At 38.8% G+C, this 26,576-nt stretch overlaps 1 protein-coding gene across 2 annotated transcripts in view; it reads left to right on the top strand.

Annotated features, from left to right (window-relative positions):
* The window catches only part of LOC105150316 (zinc finger protein rotund), a 165,639-nt gene extending 139,789 nt beyond the window's left edge, over positions 1-25,850 (top strand). For both annotated transcript variants that reach the window (XM_011063321.2, XM_087410735.1), the window contains exon 6: positions 14,885-25,850. In XM_011063321.2, the coding sequence (XP_011061623.1) occupies positions 14,885-16,036 (1,152 nt within the window). In that variant the 3' untranslated portion in view covers positions 16,037-25,850. The remainder of the gene's footprint in view (positions 1-14,884) is intronic.
* The last annotated feature ends 726 nt before the right edge of the window (positions 25,851-26,576 follow it).

A 26,576-nucleotide genomic window follows, 5' to 3' on the forward strand; every position in this document is an offset into this window, starting at 1 on the left:
GAAAAAGCGAGGATCCTTATAGGATCCCCCGATTCTCGTCGATTCGGAAAATTGTCGAAATATTGTGGCAGATTCGATCACCGTGTAAGCACACCGCGCTGCACTTAAAAGTGCGATATTACTCACGCATTCGTTTCGAGCGTTATTGACTGTAAACAAGTACTTTCAGCTCGAGTTCGGCTCTTTGAGTATTTACTCGTACAATTTACTAATGTAGATCATATTTTGTTATTAAACGGAAACAGCCTTCGCTTTTCATAAGCTTTCAGCTAAAGCTGCAATAAAAAGGGAGGAAGGCCGCGAAAAGGAATATCGTTAATTCACTTCGGTACTGCGTTTTAATAACTCTTTCGTCACCAGGGTAGTCTCGTTTCGTTTGTACGTCGACGAGATCGCGTAACTCGATGCACTGGAAAAAGTCCTTTTGTTCCGAATGCACGTCGTCCGCTCCGTAGAAAATTGCAGAGAAACTCGGGAGAAACGGAACGAAGCGCAACGCAGTGCTTTGCACAATGGGAAAAATAACGAAACCAGCGCAAATCGACAGGAGAATTAATTCCGGTAACGAGCGTCTAGGGAGAGCGATTTTTTGGAAGTTCCATACAAATTGCTTCGTGATCGCTTTCTCATGTTCGAGAACTTGTATCGTTAGGATTGAAAATTATTTGTACAACAGTACTCGGGATACGATTTTATATACGTTGCTTTATATTTCTTTCTTAACGATGATGATCGAATAAATTTATTATTCTAGGCCTTGAATATCATTTGGATATTATCATCTCTGTTTAATATTATGTCTGTCAATTAGACTATATTTGGTTATCTTAGACTCTAACGAGCTAATTTTACTGAATTCGCAATGTAAATGATATCATTTATACGCAATATGTTTGTTTCTTTCTTATGCGACATTTGTTTTGATAACTTTGAATAGGTTCGACCAGAAAGCGGTTCTCACTTGTGCTCGTGCGGTCTCAAATAGAAAATAAAGATTTGTGGCATATATTAAGCGCGAGACCCTTTTTCTACTTTGAGGACACAGGATACCATATTTCTCCTACGGAAGTTATAAAAAAGCGTCGTGTTCGACGAAGTTGAGATAGTAGAACCCACACGCGTTTCTATTTCTAGTACTTACGGAAAAAATTATACGTAAGAGACGGAAAGAGAGAGAGAGAGAGAGAGAGAGAAAAGGAAAGATGATGTCTTCTTTTAGTGTGTTTAGTGTGTAATCGTGATAAAATGAAATATTTTTATATTTATAATAATATAAATTACATTAGATGTTAATTTTGTCATAGTATTTATTTTAGTTACTTAAAATTTACAACGATATGCTTATTTAGAAAATCCAATTCCAATTTGGATTTTCAGAAAATGTAATTTTAGTCCTCAGACTCATGTTAACGTATTGATTTTCGGGGTATCTATGAACTAATGATATTATAAGAGTGATACTCTACAAAGAAAGCAATATTAAACGTATTAAATTAAACTCGATATACACACATTCGATATTTTATTAAAATTTCATTAGATTATACCTTTACATTGGCTTGATTGTTATGTTGTCTTCGTAACGATTCTATTGTATTTTCTAAATCACCATTAGAAAAATGAAACACGTAATTTATGATGGAACACTTAAAGTCTCATTAAAATTACGTATGAATCCTGTATATATATATTTCGCGTGAGCTAAAGCTTATTGCTACGAACAAACTACATAACATTAATTAGAATGAAGTCTGGACGAAAATCATGCGCGAATAAACTTGAGATTCATCTGACCAAACATTCCGTTTACAGAGGTATTCGTGTTTCACTTTTGCGTACATAGGCGTTAAACTTATTCTATATGTACACACAGTATCTAAGCACACACGCATATGCATTACATTGTATAGGATTTGTACGTATGTATAATTACACCGTATTTACTTACCTAATTTCAACTCGACCAACGAGTAGATATATGATATTTTCTATAATTTAATTTCATTCGATATAATATTTGTACAACAATAGATATTAAAAAATTTAATAAACGAAATGTTTGTAATTAAAAACAGGGGAGGCACAGCGATGATAATTTTATACAATAAATAATATTGTTACAACAAAATCATTGCACATACAAACGCAAAATACTTGCATAAAATTCGAATGGTATCGTCTATCGAATATTTCAATCATCATGTCGTCACGAGAGACACTTTTTCGTTCAACGATTCACGACGTACATAATTTTCACACATAATTTTCTGCCGCCGCCAACTCGCACGGCGTCCATCGTCGAAGAAGAATACGGTCGGTCAGAGACACCCCGTATACACGGTATATACGCACAAAGGGTGGGACCGGTGGCGTAAAAGAACCCGGGCGCTCCGAAACACGAGGCTAGCCTTCTGCCGCGCCGCTTCAGCTTTCATTAAGGAATCGTTAGCGCCGTCGCTCTCGTCGGCATCCTCCTCCTCGCCTCCGCGGTCCGCTCCTCTCGCCTCGCCTCTCGCCTCTATCTTTCCCCCCCCCCCTTTCCTCCTCCTTCCTCTCCTCTTTCGAACGAATATCGGCGCTCAGCTTTTTCGTTTTATCTTCGTGCCGTTCGCCGTCGTCTCTCGCTCCTTTCCTCTTTTATAATTTTCCCTGTCCTTTCTCTGTCTCTTTCTATCGTTCATCTCTATCAAACGGAAAATCGAAGCTGCATCGAGAATTTTCGAGAATTTTCGTGCAATAAGATAGATCAAGGAAAGAGATAATATTCGAAATTTTTATTCATAATTAAGTAAGACCCACATGAGTGAGTTGGACGAGTTAGATCCAAACGCTTAAATATTTCGGTGTAAATTTTATATCCAATTCTGCAAACTGCTCGTTGAATCTTTATCATTCATTTATTCCCTGTGCAGTCTTTACTTGTTTCTACTTCGATATTAAGATTCTTTAATTCTTGTTCCGAGGTATCTTCTTATTTCTCCGTCTCATTTGTTCAATGCTGCAATCTTGATTGTCAAGGATCGGGGCATGCCATCGAACCGATACGCGTTTATTTCCAAAAGGCTGCCGCATGCGTTCCGTATTCATATGCTCACCTTTATGAGGGGCGCAGATGGCCGCCGCATCTCGCCTTTTAGGGTGCGCAGTGCGTACACGCGTACACGCGTATGTGCGCCCAGCATTGCTAATAGAAAAAAAATCCTTCCCTCAGGAGCCGCATTCCGGTTCCGCAGTTATCATAGCCGCGGGACACCGAGGGATACTATCCCGATTTCCCGTCGCGAGCCCTCTCTATTTTCGACGACACGCGTACCATAAGAGGGTAGTACCTGGCTTTCAGTAAAGTACGTACGTATGTACAGTGAAATATTTATCAAAAAATCTGTATTGTCCGCGGCGAGGCAATATTCTCTATTTATAGTCTGTCTATTTGCAACACAAGTGTACTTATATTAACATATTGGATGAAGGAAGAAATAGATTCGAGTGGTTCAGCGAAGCATTCGATATTTATGCAATAATTAAGAAGATTCGATGATTGAATAAAGAAATCGTATCTGTAAGCAATTATTATTAGTACGCTAATTGCTAATGTAATAAGTTTTCTTTATTACAGTAGCAAAAATATACATCATCTTAGCTAGCATGTTTCGTTAAAAATTTTTATCTATATATTGGATTGATTTTTCGCAGAACGTTATCTTTGCTGTATTAACAAATTTCCTGTACTACATTACAACCAATATAGTTACCTATAATCGCTAATTATATTCATCATAAAGTACTACGTTGGTACTTTAAAGTAAAAAACTGACTGTTCGTCAGTTATATTACGCCTGTATATCAGTGTAGTTTTTTTTAGTTGTTTTAACAAGTCATTTTTTTCCACGATATCATCTCTGAGTCGTTTTACTTATGTTATTAATAAATTGCGATGCGACACACTGGGTAGAGAGAACGGAAAAGGCGGATAAAGCAGACTCTCTCTCTGATGAAGTTCTCTGAAATGATATCGACTCGAAAAGGGGGGAGGATCGCTGTTCTCTGTGAAGCTTATAATCAGCGAGGGAAATATGCTTCTTTCGTATTTCAATCACTGCCCGGCTATACGCGAACTATACGGGAGAGGCCGTCGTTTACGACGAGCAATTGTTGCGGGCGAATGCGTTCCTCTACGGTACGAGCGCGGAAACATCGACGGGAAAAATGATCGCGCCTCCTTTTGCTCGTGTTTCTTCTGCGCGTTCCATTCATCGCGTATCAATTTTCTCTGCTTTTTCCTTACCACTCATCTCACCACCGACCATCACTCGTTCCCGCTCACGCGGATGCCTTTGGGCAGTTTTTATTTCACCGCACTGACGAGTCTGGCTCGCGTCGTTCTAACCCGAAGAGCACACCTCACGTCCATAAACAACGACGTTACATTCCGTCTAGAATCGCATTTTCTCTCTCTCTCTCTCTCTCTCTTTTATTTGTCCCCTCTGCTTGTAATTGCTTACGAGTTGCAATACTTTTCGCATTTGCGTAGCGGTAGCCATTCCAGTCACTCAGGCATGCGCGAGTGTTTTACCGACGGTATTTTATATTTACGCACTCGCTCGCGTGATAAATGTTACCCGCGATCGAAAGTGAGCTTTGCAAGTACAATACAGAAATTTTGTCGAAAAAAAAAAAAATGTATTTTCATTCGATCCACACACAATGTCTGGCAACGTTCAATGAAACCCGCAAACTTTACAACGATAAAATTTGCTTGCACCCGTTTTGCTGTTTAATGAAATATTATCTCGCATAAAGAGAGAGAAGCGCTTTTTTTTTTTGCTCTACAAAATGTTTTATTTCATAGAACGCCGTATCCAAACGGTCCGTAACACCGTACAGTTCTGGGGATAAGGCAACGTCCTCCACACACATTGATCTCTCCTCTTCTCGTACTAATTACTCTTTCTCCTGTAGCGCTCGGTTTTTGTTCGCCTCGCGTCTCGAGGCTAAAGCGATTCTGAAACCGTTCCTAGTAACCACGGTCTACGTTAATGAATGGCAGAAATGGAGAGAATGAACTGCTGCGTCTGTTTCGAATTGCTTCCAACAGAAATTGGATCGTGCGTTATTCTTTCATAGGCAGGCAGGCATCGATTTCGCGGATTTTCGAGTTACTACCCGTTGCTGAGCGAATTGCCACAACTATTCTGATATACAAACATTGTTGATGTACTCAAAAAAGTTTTCTATGAAAAGAACACCTGCCGTATTAACGTGTATATAAAAAAAAAATGACATTCCATTTTTTTCCCTCCCTAAAACTAAATATGTATATTGAAAAAAATTTGTTGCTATTTTTTTTTTCATTTTCATTATTAATCAAGACAATTCGTCTGGATTTCAATTAAAATTCTATTTAGGATTAAGCGAGAAATAAAGTTCTATTTTCATCTGTAAATTGTAATAATTGTAACAATTGTAATAATGGAAATAATTCGATTCTATCCATAAGATGAATGATGAAGTATACCAGAGAAATTCTGGATTGACGGAAATGTCCCAGCAGAAACGTAATCAAATTTTTTTACTGGTTTCCGGTCAGGTATCGTTTAACGAATTTCAATGTAATGTATAATTAGTTGCAAAATACTAATCATCGATCGGCGGTGGTTTCAAGCCGCAAAGGTCGATCACACTGATCGCACAAAACCATTTAGTCAAATTGTGAACTTGGAACTCTATGTGATGTTTGATTATGAGGCTCGCTCGTATAAATGACTGATTTAGTATGACCAGTGCTCCACTGGATTTTAGTGCTCCAGTTTGTGCTCGGCGATCTCGATAAGCGCGGTTGCAGGTTTAATGAATAGCGGCTTCGCGGCCAATCAACTACCAGCTTAAATCCAAATCCATAATTACTGTATATTGTTTCAAACGCGATCGTGCGTTTTAATCCCTCGCGTTAGGGCAATACCATTTATCATTATCTTTCGACATTTGTAATAAAATATAAAAACTGCGCGATATATTATAATGCGCGATTATAAATACGCGATGCCAGGTAAAAGAGATTTGTCGCTATAAAACTTCATCTGCAATTAAAATTATCTTGAATGACGTGGCAATTTTCATGGTCACGTTATTTGACAAATTAATTAAACAATATTATGAATTTGAAAAGATAAAATTCGTCAAACGGATTCAAACAGATACGCGATTCAGCAGCGTAAAGCGTGTTTTAAGTTTAATCTGTATAAACCGACATTTGATGAGTTAAATCATCTTTACGCAACGCTGTCCAATTGCGTATACGACATGAGGAAACAGAGATATCGAGTGTGAAGAACATAACGGCGTACGGAAGTCGCCGGATGGCGTGAAGAGGAATCTGCAGGCAATTGTTCTTGTTTTTCGTTAGGGTGGTCCAGGGACTAGCCAATTAGACAAGGGATTGTATAATTGGGTAGATAAAGAATCGGGCGGATATTCTCCCAGGCACCTGCCAGCTGCCGTGTCGTAGACGAGGATGAGGCGAGTCCCCGAGAGAGAAGAAATCGGAAACCGGTCACCACCGTTTTGATCGTTGCGCCTCTCCATCTCTCTCTCTCTCTCTCTCTCTCTCTCTCTCTCTCTCTCTCTCTCTCTCTCTCTCTCTCTCTCTCTCTCTCCGTCGTTTCTCCCAACGCCGTAAAAATCATTCTCTCCGTTATTATCATCCGAATATTCGCGCATTCGTTCCTACACGTATCTACCGTTAAATTATCGGCTAATGCTTTTCGGTGGCCGTTAAGAACAAAAATTTTGCGTTGGTATTTGCTAATCACTGAAACCAAAATATACATATAATAATAATTACTAGTAATGATGATGACGAAATTGATAAAGTTTCATCATCTTTACTGTAATTTCTTCAACTTTCTATCTTGTCAGATTATTGTTATATACCATATACTTTTTAATTCAATAATTAGCAAAATTTTAGTTCTTATCTCCGCAAAGTCTTTTAATGGTCAGGATATAAAAAAATTTTTTAGTATTCATACTGCGTACATAAATGTGAGTTGCATGTTTTTCCCTAATTATATTTGAATCTCCTCTTCGGGATACAGTATTATCAAGCGACGATAACCTCAGGAAGTAACTCCCAATGAATGTTACAGTTACAGCTTTATCGCGGCTAAATAATAACGAAGTTGTGTGGGCAGTCGTGTGTCACGTGTCGCGATATATCGTGGTACATCATGGATTTTCGCGATGCGGTCGCGCGATACTTGTTTGACCGTCGCTTTCGTGTACAATCACCGCGTGTCATTAGACAAAACGTATGGCTCGAGAATGTCGGCTGCTGGACGAAATGATAGCGGAGTTGATGGCTTGAAAACCTGTCAACCGAGACGTGGCGCGTTGCGTAATGCCGCTCCGGTAAATCGTACTTCTGGATCGACCAGGAATCCGCTTAGTCAGTTTCCTTTTATTAGAATAAATCTTCGGAATAATAGATATCTCTCTTTCTCGAGCGATATGCGGGATCCGTGACGAACCGTGAACGCGTATTACTGGATAAACTTGCTGGATAATGATCGTTAGTCACCATCGACTGTAGGTCTATTCGCCTTGCTTGTACACTTTCCACTTACACTGTTAAATTTATAATGTCAAGTTATATCCAGATTTTGAGTTATTTTTAATCATTTCTATAGATTGCCACGATATGCTAATTTAATTCAACCAATTTAGTTTAAGAAAATGATAATATTAAGCGAGATATTCAATTTGACAGATTTAATTTATTATTTATTAAATGTATACATTAATATGGATGATGTTTACATTGAAACTAATCACAGAAATAAATCAATTCATATTTTGACACATGAAAGTAAAAAAAGTTATTAACTCAAAATGTTAACTCAAGGGATTGGATTACCATTGCTCCTTTGATATCTAATAATGTAGCGTCTTTGCTTTCTCTCTCTCTCTCTCTCTCTCTCTCTCTCTCTCTCTAATACTTGAATATATATTTAATTTTTTTCAAATGAAAAAATTTTGGAGAATTTTATCGCAAACAGACTTTTTATCGTTGGTATTATAGACGATCTAAACTGTTCGAGCGTGGTGTCGCCCGATAACCATAATCGTGTCGCTGTCAGACGCCGGATTGTCCTACATGACACGTGTCCGGCATGACTGAGATTTGCAACTAATTTAAATTTTTTAACGAGGCCACAATTCACCAGCTGCAATTCTTTCAAATTTATTATAATTTTATGCACGAGTTCGAGGATTTTTGGGATACGTTAAAGAGAAAAAGAGAGAGAGGTCGGACAGGAAAGAGAGACGAAGAAAGAATGAGTCATAAATACTTTTATCGGCTCGACATATATAATACTTTTTAAATAAGTCTTCGAAATTGTGAGAATTTACTTTTATTCTCCTATTTCTTTAAGTATATATATATATATATATACATATATATTAAATAATTTAGGATCGTTAAGAATTTTGATTATTCGCGATATAAGTCAGTAACTCTTACATTTATTATACCAGATAAATCTCCGAACGTGATTATACTTGCTCGATACTTTCACTTTCTTTCATTAAATCATTCCTTAATTCCGCTCAGTTTCGGTTGTTGATTCCGAATCACTTTGTATTTCAACGTTGTCAGGAGATACGGTAATGTCTCGGCAGTTAATCGACAGCTACGTAACCGCCGCTTCTCTCTCTCTCTCTCTCTCTCTCTCTTCGATGAATCTGAAACTCCCGTAGACCCTGCCATTTCGCGAGTGCTTTTCGCTTTGAAAAATTATTTCCGTTTTGCCCCGGCAACGCGCGAGTCTGCGGAGAGCATTCCGAAGCGTTTCGAAATTATCTCTCGCGTATGCGCGCATCGCCGCAATTATCCGAGTATCAGCGGCAAGCAGCGCTTGTACTTTATCGCGTTGCTGGGTTGATTTTGACCCGACGCATCAACCCGGCTACGAAAATTCCTATCAACAGGTTGTCACCGAGCTCTCCGGATCCGCGGTGCTCTGGGCGAGCGGAGAGAACCGGAGCAAGAGAGCTGTTACGCTGCTACAACGCGCGCGCTGTGTTGTTCATTAACTCTTGGATTTCCAACTAGTATTTACGCAAATACCTTTCTCGGAAAAATTTCCCAGCGTGTTCTGTAACTGTTTCTCGCAAAAAAAAAAAAAAAAAAAAAAAAAAAAAACCGGCTCGTCAAAGTACTCGGGAGCAGAATGTCATCGCTTCGTGGACGTTATCGATCGCGAAATAGCTATTACTATTGATTGAATAGTAAATTATGTAATTATAAAAATAAAGGACGAATACAGATAAACTGATTCATGGTTGATATTAAATACAATAGTAATTAACAAATTAGATAACCGAAGATCATACGTGTGGGAATATTGTTATAATTTATAAAAGAAATTTCAAGTTTCAACGATATTGTTTTGGCAATAAATTTTGTGATAAATATTATAATGTGGAAATATTAAAGTATTATAATATGCTGAATAATATAAAATAATAAGAGGAATCGAGTAAGATTTGCGGTGAATCGAAAGATACACCGAAAGACAAGCGCGTGTCTAAAAAGATAAGTTGATTAAAGTGAAGTTGACAAGCTTCAGCCAATTATTGGATGTTTCCACGATTTTTTAATAAGTTCGATTATTTCGTATATGAAGTATTGAAAACTTGAGTGACTTTTACATCCCCACTTAATCACCATGGCGTTTTACGTGATTAATAAGCCGCTTTCAAAGCTTGAGCTTTTGTTTGCAAAAAGATCGCTACACGTCTTTATCGCCTTAATGAATTGGCTTTACGAGATAAACGCAAGAGAGTGAAACGTCGATAATCGTAACGAACTCAATCGCATTTAGGAGCCTTTTAATTCCATAAAATTAATTATCTCGGCAGTTTTATTTTGACTTCGCGGCTTATCGAATATTTTATAATTCCGGCATGCTGTGAGTAACATTACCATCCGAGGAGAGCTGTGAACACGTGCCTTTATGTTATAAGCACGATAATGCAAATCAGTTTCAGCGCGCATGGTAGAATATGTATATAAATTCATAAGTCATTTAAAATATTTGTAAAAAATTAAATACCATTGAAACGTCTTATTTTATCGAAAGGAAATGATATATGCGTTGCACGTATGCATAGATATTATATTTCGAAATAAATGTATTAATATGCGATTTTTTTAACATACTAATTTTGCTTGCGTAATCGAAAGGCATCGTTAAGAATTCACGTGAGGATCGTGAGGCGGGATCACGAGTGCTGGAGCTCTGAGATACCACGGACTTTGAAATTTAAAACATTCTTTTGAACTTTGCGTCTCGTTAATCCCCTTGAATACTTCTCGGTGTCCTCGAAACAAACTTATTAAATATGAAGGAAAAGATATAAAAATTGCAGAGAGAGGTATCTGCAGTAAGACATTGCCAATTGCTCAATTAAAATGTACTTTTATCGGAGTCGCCGACACCGACCTTGACTGTCGCCTCTACCTTCCTTCTCGCGTCCGACGATCATTAAGGTCGAAATATTTAAATTGAATTTATGAGATCTGGCCCCGAGGCTACTTCGTAGACTACTTTGCGGAGGTTGAAGAACCAAACGAGGAAACGGAACGGCAAATATACACAGATGAGACTAGAGAGATGCGAAGCGACTGTCATCCATCACAACGTTATGGAAACTCTACAGACTCACTCGGAGCTGAATGACGAAATCCTCTGCGCGATCATCATCTTGAACTTTTAGATACATGATAGAATGAGATAAATATATGTCGATTAATCGTTATTGAACTCGCGGTGCGAGCGTGTGATAAATTAATCGTCGCTTCATCGGAAGAATCGTGAAACTTATAATTTAACTTTACACGTGCGTTGCGGCTGAGACGACTCGTCAGTAGAAACTTTGTTCGTAAAAAAGAACTTAGGGAGATTCCGATGCTTGATTCCGATTCGAGAATTTAACCAGCAATATGGCGCGGAGATTGGCTTTGCACGCGCGCTTCTAAAATCCTTCTGATGATCCCGGAGTGTACGATTTATACCCGGCTGCGTCACGGCAAATGTACTTCGTCTCGGCCTCTTAAGTATTGCCTAAGTAAATCGACGTCGATTAATCAGAAATGACAGGAGGACTAGCCGGTTGCCCGGCGGGCATAGTTCCTCGCCGGTTTCGTAATTAGAGGCGCTAATTTCGCATACCTGCGCACAGTGTCTGGCCGACGTAATTTCTGAATTTATCGCTATTATTTTTCTTGAAGGCGCATCTCTCCGTCTCTCCGCGAGAGAGAAGGACGAGAGGCGTGAGATTCCGACTGTCCGATTTAATTCAGCAGGACTACTTCGAGCCGTCGCGCACAGCGCTCGCTTCATCGCGTCGTGCTCGCATTACAGATTAATTCTCATTTAATCGTATAATCTGGAATTTCTTTCAACGGAATTTTTCCTTCAAATTCTGCGCGAATAAGTCGCGCTTGCATCTCCGCGGTCGACTAAACTGCCTTCTGTCAATTATAACCGCCAATTTTTATTTGGCGCCGTCGTGATTTGCATCGAGAAATTCTTTAATTGAATCAAGTCCATTGAACGGCAAGAGATCTCTTCCAAGTTCTCGCAGAGAAGATATTCCATACGCGAATATTTGGTCTGCCAATCAGCGTGCTTTCCTCGATTCTTCCAAATATTTTGCAATTAAATCAACTATAATAGAAGAGATAAAATTTAATTTGAAGACCGCGAATGCTGATAATCGCCATTTTTGGAATCGTTGATATTTTTATTACGATTTATGGCACTTTGTCTCGTTTATTTAAAATTAATTTCACAGCTGGCAAAGCGAACAATTTTCCCAGAGTTTAAAGTCCATCAATTAGAAGCATTGATGATTTGTTGATCCATTGATACGAACTAACGTAATTTATATTCCACAACGATGATTTGTATATCCCGTAAGACAGGAAACCTTGACTAAGCTAATCACTTATTCTACCATATGTAATCATGTACGGCGAAGAGTGTGCGAACGAAGCCAGAATCAGAATATTTACTTATAAGTTTGTCGACCCTGCATTTAATTGTTCTCTAAATTTGCACGAATACTACATGTTTTTTAAAAGATGGAGAAAACTGCAATGATTAACTTTAAAGTTCTGCTCTGAAGAACAACTTTATTACATTTTTCTTTCTTTCTTTTTATCATTCCCTATTTTAATTAACACTATTACAGAATCAACTATCATTCGTAAATACATTTACACAGCGTTTTTGCAAAGGGAGAACATTAAATAATTTCTGAATCATTTTTGAATCATAAATAGGAAGTAGATATGATTATGATTTAACAATTTATACAATCACATAAACAATAACATAAACAATATTTCCTCTTTCCTCTTATCTCCTCCTCTTCTAATTGTTCCCGCGCCCTCAGATTTATCGTTTATTTGCTGCGCTAAAGGAACGAAAGGGGAAAAAAAAAACAAGAAAAGAATGACGCGCAACAGACTATCGCGTTACGTGGACTATGCGCGAACTTGACACCGGCAAGGACGTGTTTCGAAAGGAGGAAATAAAAAAAATAACAGCTCTAACCCGTTAAAGGACGCGCCAAGTCAGCCGTTGAAGCTTCGAGCGAGACCGTCGATCGATTACCGAATAAATCACGATCCACGACAACCATAAAGCGATCGTTAACCAACTTGCCGTTAGCATGGATTATCGCTCTTCCTGCTTCTGTTAAATAGCGCGCGAAGATGTAAAGTCATAAAAATCGAGACTCCAAGTATGTCTGTGTGTCTTTGTGCCTACCGCACTCTATGATAATAGGATTTTAAACGCTTACAGCAATCTCCAAAGTAATCTCCTTCGAAGAAACTTTGACATATTTCGATATCCTCGTGCTCACTTCCATCAGTAATGCAGATTAATATCTATCTCGGTTAAATTAATTTTTTTATTTACTCCTAGTTTTAAGAATTAAAAGACGAATAAATTAAACCGAAGAAATATTAAAGTCAATCTACATTGATAGAACGTTAATCTGTAAAAATGTGAAATAAAAAAAATGTTCACTTCTCCCACCGCCGTTATATTATATACGGACATCCGTCTAATCATAGTCGGTTGCGTAAATTGTTTCGAAGTGAGAGTTATCGTTTACGCGAAACCGTGAGATCCAAAAGTTTTCCAGCTGCAGGAAATAACGAGAGCCCTCGTCGAGCGCGGTAACGAGAGTCGGTCATCCTGCCATGTTTGGGCCCTTGCCACGCGAAGGGAAGGACCTGGACTCCTTCTCGCCCTAGATCCTCCGGGCGTGGCGAATACGATGGACGGTTTTTCAGAAAGGAACCCGCCGTTTTACGTAATAACCTCGGTCGAACGGAGGCGAAACTGGCCAGGAAACTGGCTTTGTCGTTCCTCGCGTGTTCAGGATCGTTTCTTCGACTCCAACACGTCATTCCGGTGCGATACCTTCGTCCGCCGCGGCGTCGGAAGACAATTCGCTGCCCTTTCCACGAAGCCGAAATACCCGCACGATCGTTACCTCGGAGCATCACGGATTTCGTGACCGGTGTTATTATTCGGTAATGATGCGCGCGCGTCATTACGGATGAATGAGACGTTTTAGCGGCATTAGTGATCCATCGTGGACGGGGGACGGAAATTTCGAAAGAAAGTAAGAAGGTCGAAAATGGTGGAGGGTTGTGCCGCGATTATCCTCTGGAGGATAAGTCCTCTGTGAGGACTCGTGCATCGTTACATCGCGTTTGATTAATTAATCACGTTTGTAATAAAGCCAGGGAATATTGGAAAACATATTATCGTCTCTAAGATTACAGATAAAATTGGAATTAAAGTGGATGTTCGATTATGAATTTCGCGCAATGTGTTGAAAATTCTATGGGAGTACGATAATTGTGCGCGACAGTCACGTCTCAATCATGCGGTTAATGTATGTATAAGAAATGAATATTCATTTGAATTGTATTACAAGATAGTGATAATACAAGCGTGCGACAAGCGTTTAGCGCGATCGAGATAGATATCGGGAAGGATAGATGATAATAATCGTTGATCGTCGACTTGTCCAAGTTGTCGCGGAGAGAGGTATGAAAAAGGGGGGGGAAAAAAAAAGAAGTCAGATGAGATCAGAGGAACTAGAAACTAGCATGCGAGGAACCGGCGGCGAATGAGATGATGGGGGATAAAGGAGGAGACAAAGCGAGGCGGCAAGATGAAGGAAGGAAAGAGCGAGGATATATACGCACACTAGAGTATGAGAAAGAGGAGGGGATCTCTATGCGGTACCCGAAGCCAGTCGGTCGGATATGCCCCGAGGCTAGGCCGTGATAGACAAGGTCAGCCTCTTCCCGCCTCGTGCATATACGCTCGAGCTACTGTGGCAGTGCTCCTCTTTTTTTCGTTTATTTATTTATTTATAAATATACCGGCGCGACGTGTCCGGTTAGCACGTCATGGAAACGAGAGGGAAGCGAACGTCGCGCGGCGATAGAGAGAGATTGTTCCCTAACCGATCCTTTCCCCCTTCCTCCCTCGTATTGTTCTGCCGCATATTGTAACAGAAACGAACGTTTGCCATTTCGAAGTACGCTCCTGTCCCGTACACTGTGTCACGTGCGCGCAGGAAGTTATTAATTTGCATTTTAGATAAGGAAACATTAAGTCTCCTTCAGTGGCGATTGGCGTGAGTTTCTAAGAGCGATTATGACTTATTTCTTCGCATCTCATGCACACTCGTGTATACATATATATATATATTTTCCCCCTTTTTCTCTTTTTCTCATTTTACTCGTTTCTCTCTTTGACACCAAAGTATTTTTTTCTTTTTGCAGATATTCGGTAGCAAGGCGGATCTGCAGCTCCACACGCAGATTCATATGCGCGAAGCGAAGCCGTACAAATGCACGCAGTGCTCCAAGGCGTTCGCCAACTCCTCGTACCTGTCGCAGCATACGAGGATCCACCTGGGCATTAAGCCGTACCGTTGCGAGATTTGCCAACGGAAGTTCACCCAGCTGAGCCATCTACAGCAGCACATCCGCACGCACACCGGCGATAAGCCGTACAAGTGTCGGCATCCAGGCTGCACGAAGGCGTTCAGCCAATTGAGCAACCTACAGAGTCATTCTCGATGCCACCAGACCGACAAGCCGTACAAGTGTAACTCCTGTTACAAGTGCTTCTCCGATGAGCCAAGTCTTCTCGAGCACATACCGAAGCACAAGGAATCGAAGCACCTGAAAACGCACATCTGCCAGTACTGCGGTAAGAGTTACACCCAGGAGACCTATCTGGCGAAGCATATGCAGAAGCACGCAGAGAGAACGGATAAGAGACCGCCGATCATCGGCACGGGCCTCAGGCCGTCGATACATGCGATGACCGCTCACCATCAGGACCACTATTGGCCCAAAGTTAGCCCGGACACAGTGATCGGCGACCTGCACGAGAGGTTGCCACATCATCATACAGAGTACCATCAGAATCAGAATCCGGAGATGCTACTGCCGGGACACGGACATCGCGCTGGCGAGTCTATAGAGAACGACTCGAGGCAACAGACACCTCAACCAGGAGCGAATCATCATCCTAACAGCAGCTCGGCCTTCACGCCGATATCGTCGATCTCGATCAATTCGATCTCTTCGATGCAGCACCCGTTAAATCCGCTGAATCACCTGCATTACCCTGGTAGCCATCATCCGGCGTCCCGACCGTACCTCTACGAGGCGTTCAACACGACGCAGAAGTCGTCGCCAACGTCCTCGTCGTCAGGGGTGACGCCCGGCACTACCAGCAATCAGAACGCCACGTCCTTCCCGAATCAGCTGATCAGCCTTCATCAGATTAGGAACTATGCCCACCAGCCAAATCTCGGCAATCTGAGCAACTTGGGGAATCTAGGGAACCTAAGCAATCTCAGTAATCTCAGTGCCACGATGGAGAGCCATGCGTTGCTAGGTGGTCTCAAAGAGAAGCAGTAATTCTGTCTGATCTTTGGAAATTAACCTCAGAAAGCATTCGTGCGCTCTTTACCTCGGCCTGAGGCTCTCCCTCTATCCTTTTTCTTCTGCTTTTCACGTGACACGGTACGTCATGACGCTGGCTCTTCATCGAAGCTCGATCGTTTTCCTCTCCGTGATCTCTTTATCCGTCTAATTTATTCACCACATTGGTGTAAGTAAATCCCTCGCGAGCGAAGCCCCTTCTTTGCGTTGGTCTTGTACGTATAAACAGGTATGTATGTAAGAAGGACAGGGTCCTTGTGATTTTTTAGTAGATTAAAATACAGCGCGAAAATTATCGTTGGGAAATGGATAAGAAATATGAGATGAGGTCGATGTGTGCTCGAAGATTGAAATTATTTTCGACCTATAAAATTATTACGCTCTCCCTACATTCTTACTTCCCCTTTTTTTGTCTTTCTTTTTTTTTTTTTATCTTATCTATGATCCTTTCGATTCCGTATATATACAATTTAGATGCGTTTGCTTATGTTATTTACACAACGCACATACATATATATATCTATATATACACTTACACACACATATATATATATAGATATATTGGTGAAACTCAAGAATTCATTTGTTACCCGTAGGAAAAGAACAGATTCGTTTAAAATAAAATTAGTTCATTGATTTGATTACCGATTAATGTTCGAATTGGTTAATTATAATTGGTAAATCGAAGTTAGAAACTGTAGAATTGATAAATTCAATTATTTTTTTAAATTTTTTCTATAGATTGCATCCGATCACAATTCCATCACAATTATCAAAATTGAAATCATTCTTAAACTGTTTCATTTTTACCGTTTGCGATATTTAACCAACGTTTTGAAATCATACATACATATTATTTCGCAGTATACCCGTGTAACGCGTTGGAAACCTTGATTTACATTCCTCGATATAATAAGACTGACGTGACGTAGTTTCCTCGAAGACTACATGTTTACATACTGGTCTAATTATTGTTGATCGATATAATCAACGGTCATCAAGAAACTCTTTCGTTGTTTTCACGCAACTAAATCTAATCTTTTTATGTCAGTTGAAGATACAATCGATTTATTCGACTGTTTCAAATTCTCTACGCTTTTCAGCGTGCTAATCCTCGCCAATAATCATGCGTGCCAATTACGTGCTAGAAAGTTTCATCAATACGCATTCGTCGCGATATAATCCATACGATCTGACGCCGGCCGTTTAAAGCTGACATTTGAATGATAAAGTGGAGCACGATCATGGATTAACTTGTTCGAATGGACGATATACTTTCATAATGTTAGAAAGTATACGTACTGACGATGAACTGTGAGCCGGTTTCCTCTTCAGTTCATCAGAAAAGATTTTAGTTGCAAACGTTAAAGATCATTTATAAATGACCAATGATTTATATTTTTGCAAAGAGCTATATAGAGTAGAAAATTTTTTAATAAATTCGTTCTAAATTATAAGTTCTTTGATCCCAATAATGTCCATTTTTGACATTCCCTGATATATTTTTTATCACTTTACCTGTACTTATCAAATCGTTTCGGATCATCGAAGTTTCAACTGGAATTATTTTTTACGTTATTAAACTCGAAAGATATATTTGGAGTTTATTATCATTTGATATTCTATGTGTTCCAAGATTTATTATACAATTTTATTCTTCTACTTTTTTTAGTTCTTTTTACTCTTTTTGTTTCACTTCTTTTCCTTCACTTTACATTCCTCATTTTCTACATATGCTTCAAGAGCACTGAATGAAAAGTACTACGATTACATTACGATTATGAAAATTGTAATTTTGTGCAGTTTAGTTAAAATTAATTCTCTGATAATTCGTTGTGACTCAAATTTTAATTAATTTAGGATTTTGTCACGATTTGCAAAACAAATGTTGTTAAAGACACAAGTATACTGAAAGGAAATATACGGAATATGCGGACTGATAAGATAAGGAATTAGATACAATAGGACAAGGTACATGCAAATATTATATCTTGACGTACGCGGAAGAAAACGGATAGGCAGATTATACGAAAAACAAGCGAAAAGTTATATTTTTCGCATTATGGAAAAGACATTCGTAAGATTATGTGAAAGCGCCAGTAATAACGAAGAGAAGTTATAAAAAAATCGCGAAGACTGGCATATAAATAAAGAGATACACGAGAATCTCGTTTAGAAATATATATGGATACAATATATATATATATATATATATGTATATATATGTATATATATATGTATATATACTCTTGTAAAAAATATATATGTGTATATATATATATATATAATATATATATATATATATAAAAAAGCATCACGCACATACTGTAAGAGAGCCGCACGGAGACCTCTTTGTAAATAGGTGCTATAAATAAATAAGTATATTCATATATTAATTAATAAATTAATATATGTATATACGTATATACAAATGCGTAAATAAAGAAATAATTATTATCATCACCAGCGTCATCATCTTTATCAGCATCATCATTATTGTCATCTCGATCATCATTATTATTATATTATATTATTTTTATTTGCATTATTATTACTATTATTATTATTATTAATAATATTATTATTATTAAAATTGATTAATATTTTGATCGATATTTAGTAGGTGTGTAAGGTAAAGAAAAAAACAGACTCTAATAATGAAGATATTCTAAGTACCTTTCCTAATATCTAAATAATCTTATGTATAATCTGTTGCGTGCGTATGCGTGTGCGCGTGAGGAAGAAAAAGAGGAGAAGGAGGGAGGGAGGGAAAGAAAGAGAAAGGGAGAAAGATGAACATGTATATGCGACCATTGTAGATAATTTGTTGTTACGGCGTTAGACGCGCTCTCCTTCGGGGTTCCCGCGTGATCAATCGTTAAATCCGAGTTACGGTTTGTAATTCGTAAAGGATATGGAAACCATGATTGTTGTATTTTGCATTTTTAATCGTATACAAAAAAAACTTTTATTTCCACTTTTATTTCCACCACTGTCGACGTAGAAATTTACGACGAGGAAAGGTGTTAACGGTGCCAATTTATTTCCGTTTTTTTTATTCGTGTCGAGAGAATCGCGGTTTCAATCGACGAGAGCGAACCCCGTGGATGTCACGTCCGCGCCTTACCTATGCTCAAGTTGTTTAAAACTATTACGTTGTTATTAAGAAGATGATAGGACAATGAATGAGAGTAGGGGCGAGGGGTATTAAAGCGTATAGAAGAACGTTCGAAGTAGATCCACACTTTCTTGCTGCGTGTAGCAGACTCCTTTGCAATACGGCATGCGACCCGCTATCTCTGGATATCCCAAATTAAGTCAACGCGAAAAAGAGAAAAAAAAAACAGCAGCTAGAGAAAGAACAGACAAATTTCTAATTACGCGTACGCCCGCGATTATGTACGATTAAGAAATCTCGAGTTACTAGCATGCATCCTGACAAATAGACAATGGGATTAAAAAAAAAAGAGTATCATATAATCGATTGAAATGTAGAGCAAAAGGATAGACAGATACCCATCATTCTGGTTTACTATTGGAGATACGTATATAGGAAATGAAATAAGAGAGAGATAGTTTCGCATGAAAACAAGGGACAGATGCAAGATAAGAAACTCCGACCCCGCGCTTTAAATGTGATTTCTTCTGCCTATCCTTAATTTCATTGATTATATTATTATTATTATTAATATTTTATTAATATTATTATTATTTCGTTTAATAAACTGTCACGTGTTAAAATAAAGGCAAAGGAGAGTTTCTCGATTTATGTGATGCTGAATTATTTTGTTTCTCTATTTTTCTGACACAAAAGGTTAAATTTGTTTTGGCCTTTCCCTTCTCTCTCATCAATCTTTCCTTTCTCTCTCTTACAATCCCTCCTTTCGTCCATTGTTTTTAAGATTTCTGTTTTGCACCAGTGATTATTGATTTACGAAAGACGACATTTATTTATCATATTTCGATTTGTAGATTGAAAGTTTATGATGAACATCGAAACGATGCGGAACAAGAATATATATACACCTCGTCCACTGTGCATTAATGTTTCTATAGAGATATTAAATGTTGGATCGCACATTAGGACCAAGGTATCTTTTTCACGTGTCTGAATTTAATCTGCATTGATCCGTAAGTACACACATACATGATCTCTTTTCGCAATTAGTCGATTGATATAAATTACTTTTTTATTCCAAGAATGCAAAATTGATGAGACATAAAATTGAAATAAAAGAATGCCTTTTGTTAATGCCTTTTCTTTTTAAACACTATCACTGTCAAAATATATTATTATTAAAAAAAAAATGAATACATCGTGTCTCTCCTCTCACGTAAGTTACTCGCACACACTCACGCGTACTTACGGATTATGAAGCACAAGTTACACGGAAGAATAAAACGAAACGACTCTCTTCAGAAAATGGATTTTACTCTTAATCGCGTTTCCAGCGCATTTTCTTTTCGTGGCATGATGAACTTTCTCCTTATTAACTGGAATGATCTATTTGTTTCGTCAAAATTATGTAAAGGAGATATTAGAGAGAGGCAAATAGAATGTAGATTTTTTTTTTAATTTCAATGACAAAGATAGAAACGGCGCTGCACGCTTGGAGCGATACATTCTTTCCGTAACCTGTCGCTTCTTTGCTGGAGGAAAAGGATTGGAGGAAATCGTTTCCCCCTTCGCTAATCATTGCCGCGACTCTCCCTTCTGTCGTGCGCCATTTCGTTTCCGTTGTACGCCGCTCGAATCATTTCATCCTTCGCTGATTCTCTGTCGCAATCCTCTGTCTCTCGTTTCTTACATTCGATTACGATAAATTTCACGAGACACTCGAGCGCACTCGATTCCCAGCGCGCCGCGCGCGAACACTTCGCGGACAGATGCCGTCCAATTATTCTTATCTTTCGTCGTGTATACATATATCATACAAGGGCAAGGAGGTTCACGCGTTACGACATACTAAAAGTCAAAGGGAAAACTTTTCGTTTATCCTTACGACACGAAAAAGAGTGTTTCGGAGGATGGGGGGGGGGGGAGCAATAATTAACGAAAATTAACGAAAGAAAAGTACGTGATATTCGTAAAATTGAAAGGTATTTGCGGGACGTACCGATTGACGAAGTTGTTCTTTGCTACTCGCGCGCGATCAGTTCCTTCGAATGACAACGATCTTTTGGCAGACGCGAAAAGGGAAAGATATAATAGAGTACACTCTTTTAGCAATACTTAGGAAGCACAGGAGAGGGAGGGGGGTTCGACACGAAGTCTTTCGACATGGAGAACGATAGGGTTAACGGACGATATCGACGAGCGGATGTCGATCGTTTAACGCAAATAAATTTCGTATTCCAAGCAATAATTTATAGTCCGCGTGTCAATCGCCGTGTCTATAGATGTAAAACGGAAAAATATCGACATTCTCTCTTCGGGACAAATTGCGTAGCGAGGACACACATTTGCATTATTAGAAATGATTTAATAAGAGCATATATAAGATAGAGACTGTATACTACGATCTCGTAGCAAGATCGAGAACTGTACGTATTGTATATTCTTTTAATTAAATGCGTATCTGTACGCGAATATTCACAGCAACGAGATCCATCAGATTATACCATCTTGGAGAAAAAGGCTTCGCAACCTCACTCTTTATATATCGTTCTCTCTTTCGGCAATAGTTATTATTACTATATACTTCAAGTATACAAGTTGTAAATGAATGTTTCTACAACCAGCATACCTTGCGTAACCATTAGTCGTCGAGAGGAAAAGCGAGGAAATAAATAAATAAATATATACGCGTGCGCGCATACAAATGCGTGTCCACATCTCTGTGTGTTACAACGCACTCTTAGGAGAAAAAATGCGTCTGACGAGGAAGGCAACTGATAAAAAGAACGCATGTGCGTGTACGTTGAAGTGCGTATGTTGCGTGAGAGTGTGTGTGTGTGTGTGTGTGTATGTGTGTGAGAGAGAGGGAGAGAGAGAGAGGACGCGCGTATAAGCGAATAAGGAAAAACAATATATTAATTATTGCGTGGTACGAACAGAACTGTGATATTTTATTGTATAATTCTGCGGAAGAAATGAAAGAGAGAGAAATAGGAAGAGAAATCTCTAAGGAGAATATACTATTACGTGAGAGAGAGAAAGAGAGAGAGAGAGAGAGAGAGAGAGAGAAAGAGAGAGAAAGCGAGAGAAAGAGCGAAAATGATTATTACTGTATTTTACAAAAAAAAGTGCATCCTTAAACGCAATTAAATGCAATTGTGCGGGAACTGTACATACACCTGGTGTCTCCTTAAAGATAAAAATAAGGTATCCTTGACTTTTCGGTTGCATAAGTAGCGCGTAAGGCGTACGAAAGAGACATTTTATTGTTCGATAAGAAACAAAAGAGAAGCAAAGCTCTGTCCAGTCGTTCTCGCGACTTTATGTGAGGTAATGCTCGGTGTTCTCGGGCCACGCGACTGCGGGTCCCATCGTCTGATCGTTTCCTGTTTGTAAAGATATATGTATAAAAATATATATATATATATATACATACATACGTGTATAAACTAAATGTTTCGTAAAAAAACGTATGCACGGAGTCGGGCGACTACACTGCAACGACAACGACAACGACGACGACGACGACGATGACGACGACGACGATCGTGGAAAAAAAGTGGAAGAGTAATAATTAGCGAAAGTGCATTTTCTGTCTGTAAAACCACGAACCGCTGAACAATGAACCAACTAATCGTCATCTCCCACGCCCTATCCTGCATTTCTCGATATCTCCCTTCAATCGTTTCATATGGACTCTCCTTTCCTTCCTCTCGCTTATCCGCGCTTAATTCCAATTTACGGCAAGTTATGCGAAAATAATAAGAGATAATTTCGAGGTATATACGTGAAGATACGAATACGGCGATTTGTAATCGTGAATGAACAAAAAGTTGCAAAAGCGAACAATGCAACAACGACTTTGCGAATTAAATTTTGCATGATATGGATGCGGAAGAAGGATAAGTAGAACAATATACAGTGGCGTGCAAAAATTTTCGACCAGTAACATTTTGTATTCTAATTTATAAAAAAAGCCTGATAAAATTTTAACCATTTCGAGTATTAGGATAGGATGTGGGTAATGAAATCTTGTATCAATATCCCGAGAATGATAAAAATTTTATCAGGCTTTCTTAATAAATTAAAGTACAAAATGTCACTGGCCGGAAACTTTTGCACGCCACTTGTATATCACGGTTTTCCGAGTCTCTTTGCGAAAGAAAAAGAAATGGAAAATTTTTATTGATGACGCGATAACTCTTTTGTCAATGCTTCATGTGGATTCGTAATTTGTCGTTGCAAATTTAGGCACAAACCCGGCCGTCCGATTGTCGTGTTACGTTCATCCAATCTGTTCAGGATGGATATACATTTATAACAACTGCGTGTTTGTATGTGTATGTGAATGTATGTATTGTGTGTGTACGTATGTGTGTGTGTGTGTGTGTGTGCGTGTGTGCGTGTGTATGTGTGTTAGAGGAAGAGAAAGAGAGACGAGAAGCGGACGGTCACGTTTGCGACGCTAAATGTGCCTCTAGAATACGGGCTTTTATCCTACTGGTGGACGCACAAGTGTAATGGAACACTGATGAAAATATTTTCGATAAACCCGCAATTTCCAGATCGCAACGGGCAAAAGAGGGATGCGACTATCGGTTTTCACTGTACCTTCCGTCGTTACGAAGCGAACTCTGGTTTTTCTAGTTGCATTTTTTTGTCTGTACTTAAAACGAAACAAGGATGGCACCATCCGTGCTTTTAGAGAGAGAAAGAGAGAGAGAGAGAGAGAGAGCGCAAAAGAGAAAGTAAGAACAAAAAGAATAGAGGAAAAGTAAAAAAGAGTATCTAAAAAGGGATAGACCGACTAGTAGCGACATTTTCAAGGATCATTGCCGGAGGACTTTGTAACACTTCCATACATGATGTAATTGAAAATAGACATAAGGGATGATTTTCTGTATTCCGCGTCACAACCAGCTACACGTCTATCGTACTAGAATATAGTGGACTAAAGTACACACAAGTTGCACACGCGAGTGCGCGAGTCCACGAACACCGTTTAACTCTTTGAGAGCGGCGGATTGAAATTTCTTCGGGAGATTATAACTCCGGAGCCAAAACGATCGGTTCGATCGTCATTCGAGTACAAGCGACACGCATTATTCAAGAATCTGCCGCTCTCTGACAAAGTTAAACGATCCGGTCGTGTTGCTGTCGGCGTCCAAGGAAGCAATCGAAATTTCAGTGACTGAGATCTCTCAGGGGGACGAGAACGGGATGACCCGTTGTTTTCTTTTTCTTCTCCCCTTCACCCTTTCCCCTTGGAAAAGTCTCACGTAGGTTTCGCATTTATAGAATTCTTCTTAACGCGAGCACACGATACGTATGTACAAACATGTGATATGACGTGATAGAGCTCATTGCTCTGTGTTCGCAGTGCGGAACTCGTACGTCGTGTTCTTATCTCACATGGATCCGATCCTTTTCTGACTTTCGAGATTGAATCTCGAAACTAGACCACAAGTAGTATTGCTGCGAAATCTTAAGTGAAAAGATAGATATCGCCGTTTCTCCTTTTTTTTTAAAAAAGAAAAAAATGTTCCAATCCAAAAAGATTCGAAATTAACAATAAATTTAAAGCACTAAAATTCCAAGAATTCAGAAATTTATATATATATATATATAAAACTAATAAACCGTTTATTATTTATTGTAAATCTAAAAGTAAAATCTCGCGTAATTGGCTATTTTGTTCTCAAGATTTACGCGCTGCGTAATGCCAAAAAGCTTCCCAATGTTTTATTCCTAAATATATTATAGTTTCTTGTATTTATTTTTAAATTACTAGAACAGCATTCTAATTCCGAGTAGTCAAATTAATCATACAAACGATCGATGGCAGATATTCAGTGATTTTTATTTGCATGCGAAAAGAGGATATATAATTGTCATAACTCTGGCAGGATCCAAAGGAAGCGTATCACGACGTACAATTTTCGCGCTATTTTGTCGAAAAAGATATTTGAAAATTGGAAGGCTCTCATAAAATCTGCAAAGGAGTTGTCTGCTTTGAGCTTTCCGTTTCTGAGCAACATTTAGCGAAAAAGAGAGAGGGAGAGGGAGAAAGAAAGAGATGGATTTTCGCATATTTAGTGCCGCAATCGCGATCGTCTAACTCTAAATTTCGAAGCGATATTTTGCTTCACGATTTATCTGTAAATAAAGGCTCCGAATCGACACGTCGCAATTAAGTGATAATTAAAATTGTTAAGTACATAAGTGCGGCTGAAATACGAATCGAGGAGCAACACGACCAACGAGAAAAGGATTGTCGAAACGCTTAGCTCCGTTTTGTAAATCGTCGTTGCCGATCTGATGTTTGCGTCGATGATGTGTTACACGTGCGAGAGATCTATCTGTTACTTTGTAATATAAGAGAGAGAGAGAGAGAGAGAGAGAGAGAGAGAGAGAGAGAAAGAGAGAGAGAGAGAGGCAGCCCCCTCGTCCCTCGCAGAATTTGTCCGGAATTTCTAGATATAATTCGTCGTCGGAAATAACGATCCGATTTTCAAGGAATTTACGACCAGTCTTCTCGAGAGTCTACGTCCCGCGCACAGCTCTGTAAAGCAACAATTAACACACACATACACACGGACACGCCCGCCCCACAAACATCGAAACACTTAATTGTTCGTCCTTTTTAACAAATATAACAGAACTTACGTCTTATCTCGATGCGAGAGCGTACGAGGCGAGATGCTATTGCAGTGGGAGTCGAATCGAGATGAGGTGAGACCAGCTCGTCTCCTCGTCTCGAAAATTGTACTCCAGCATTGCACCGGCATGCCGCTTCGTCGCGGCCTCTTTTGTAACCCTTTCGCCCTTCCGACCTAATCGAACGTCGAATCGCTATGTCGACGTAAATGGACGTAAACGAGTATCATCGCGGACGCGGATATTTGATTTCATCGTAATCCGCGATTCCAAAATACGCGAGAAATTCAAGATCTCCCGAACTTCTAAGTGGAAACAGAGAAGTATCGACTTACAGGAAGAGATTGCGAAGAGTTTCTCTTTTAAACAAAAATTGCAGACTGCAACGGAATTGCAAATCCCATTGGAATAACGTTAAATTGATTCAGTTTTTATTAAAATACGACATATATATTGAATTCGTGTATTGTTTCAGTCATTGAAACCACTTTAGACGATCTACGATTCGTCATATTTTTACTGAGGTACGTCAAAATATATGGTTTAAAAAATTATGATTAAAATAATTCGATATTCTATACATTTAATTATATTTATTTAATAATGCTTTTATTTTTATTATGCAGTAGTTATTTAAAGAAAATTAATTAACATTTCAGAAATTTTAGATATATAATGTACATTTTAATGTATATTCAATATTTCTAATATATAATATATATTTTGTATTCTATAATTCCG

This window comes from Acromyrmex echinatior, chromosome 10, assembly GCF_024713525.1.
Source record: "Acromyrmex echinatior isolate Ae372 chromosome 10, ASM2471352v2, whole genome shotgun sequence".
Lineage (NCBI taxonomy): Eukaryota > Metazoa > Arthropoda > Insecta > Hymenoptera > Formicidae > Acromyrmex > Acromyrmex echinatior.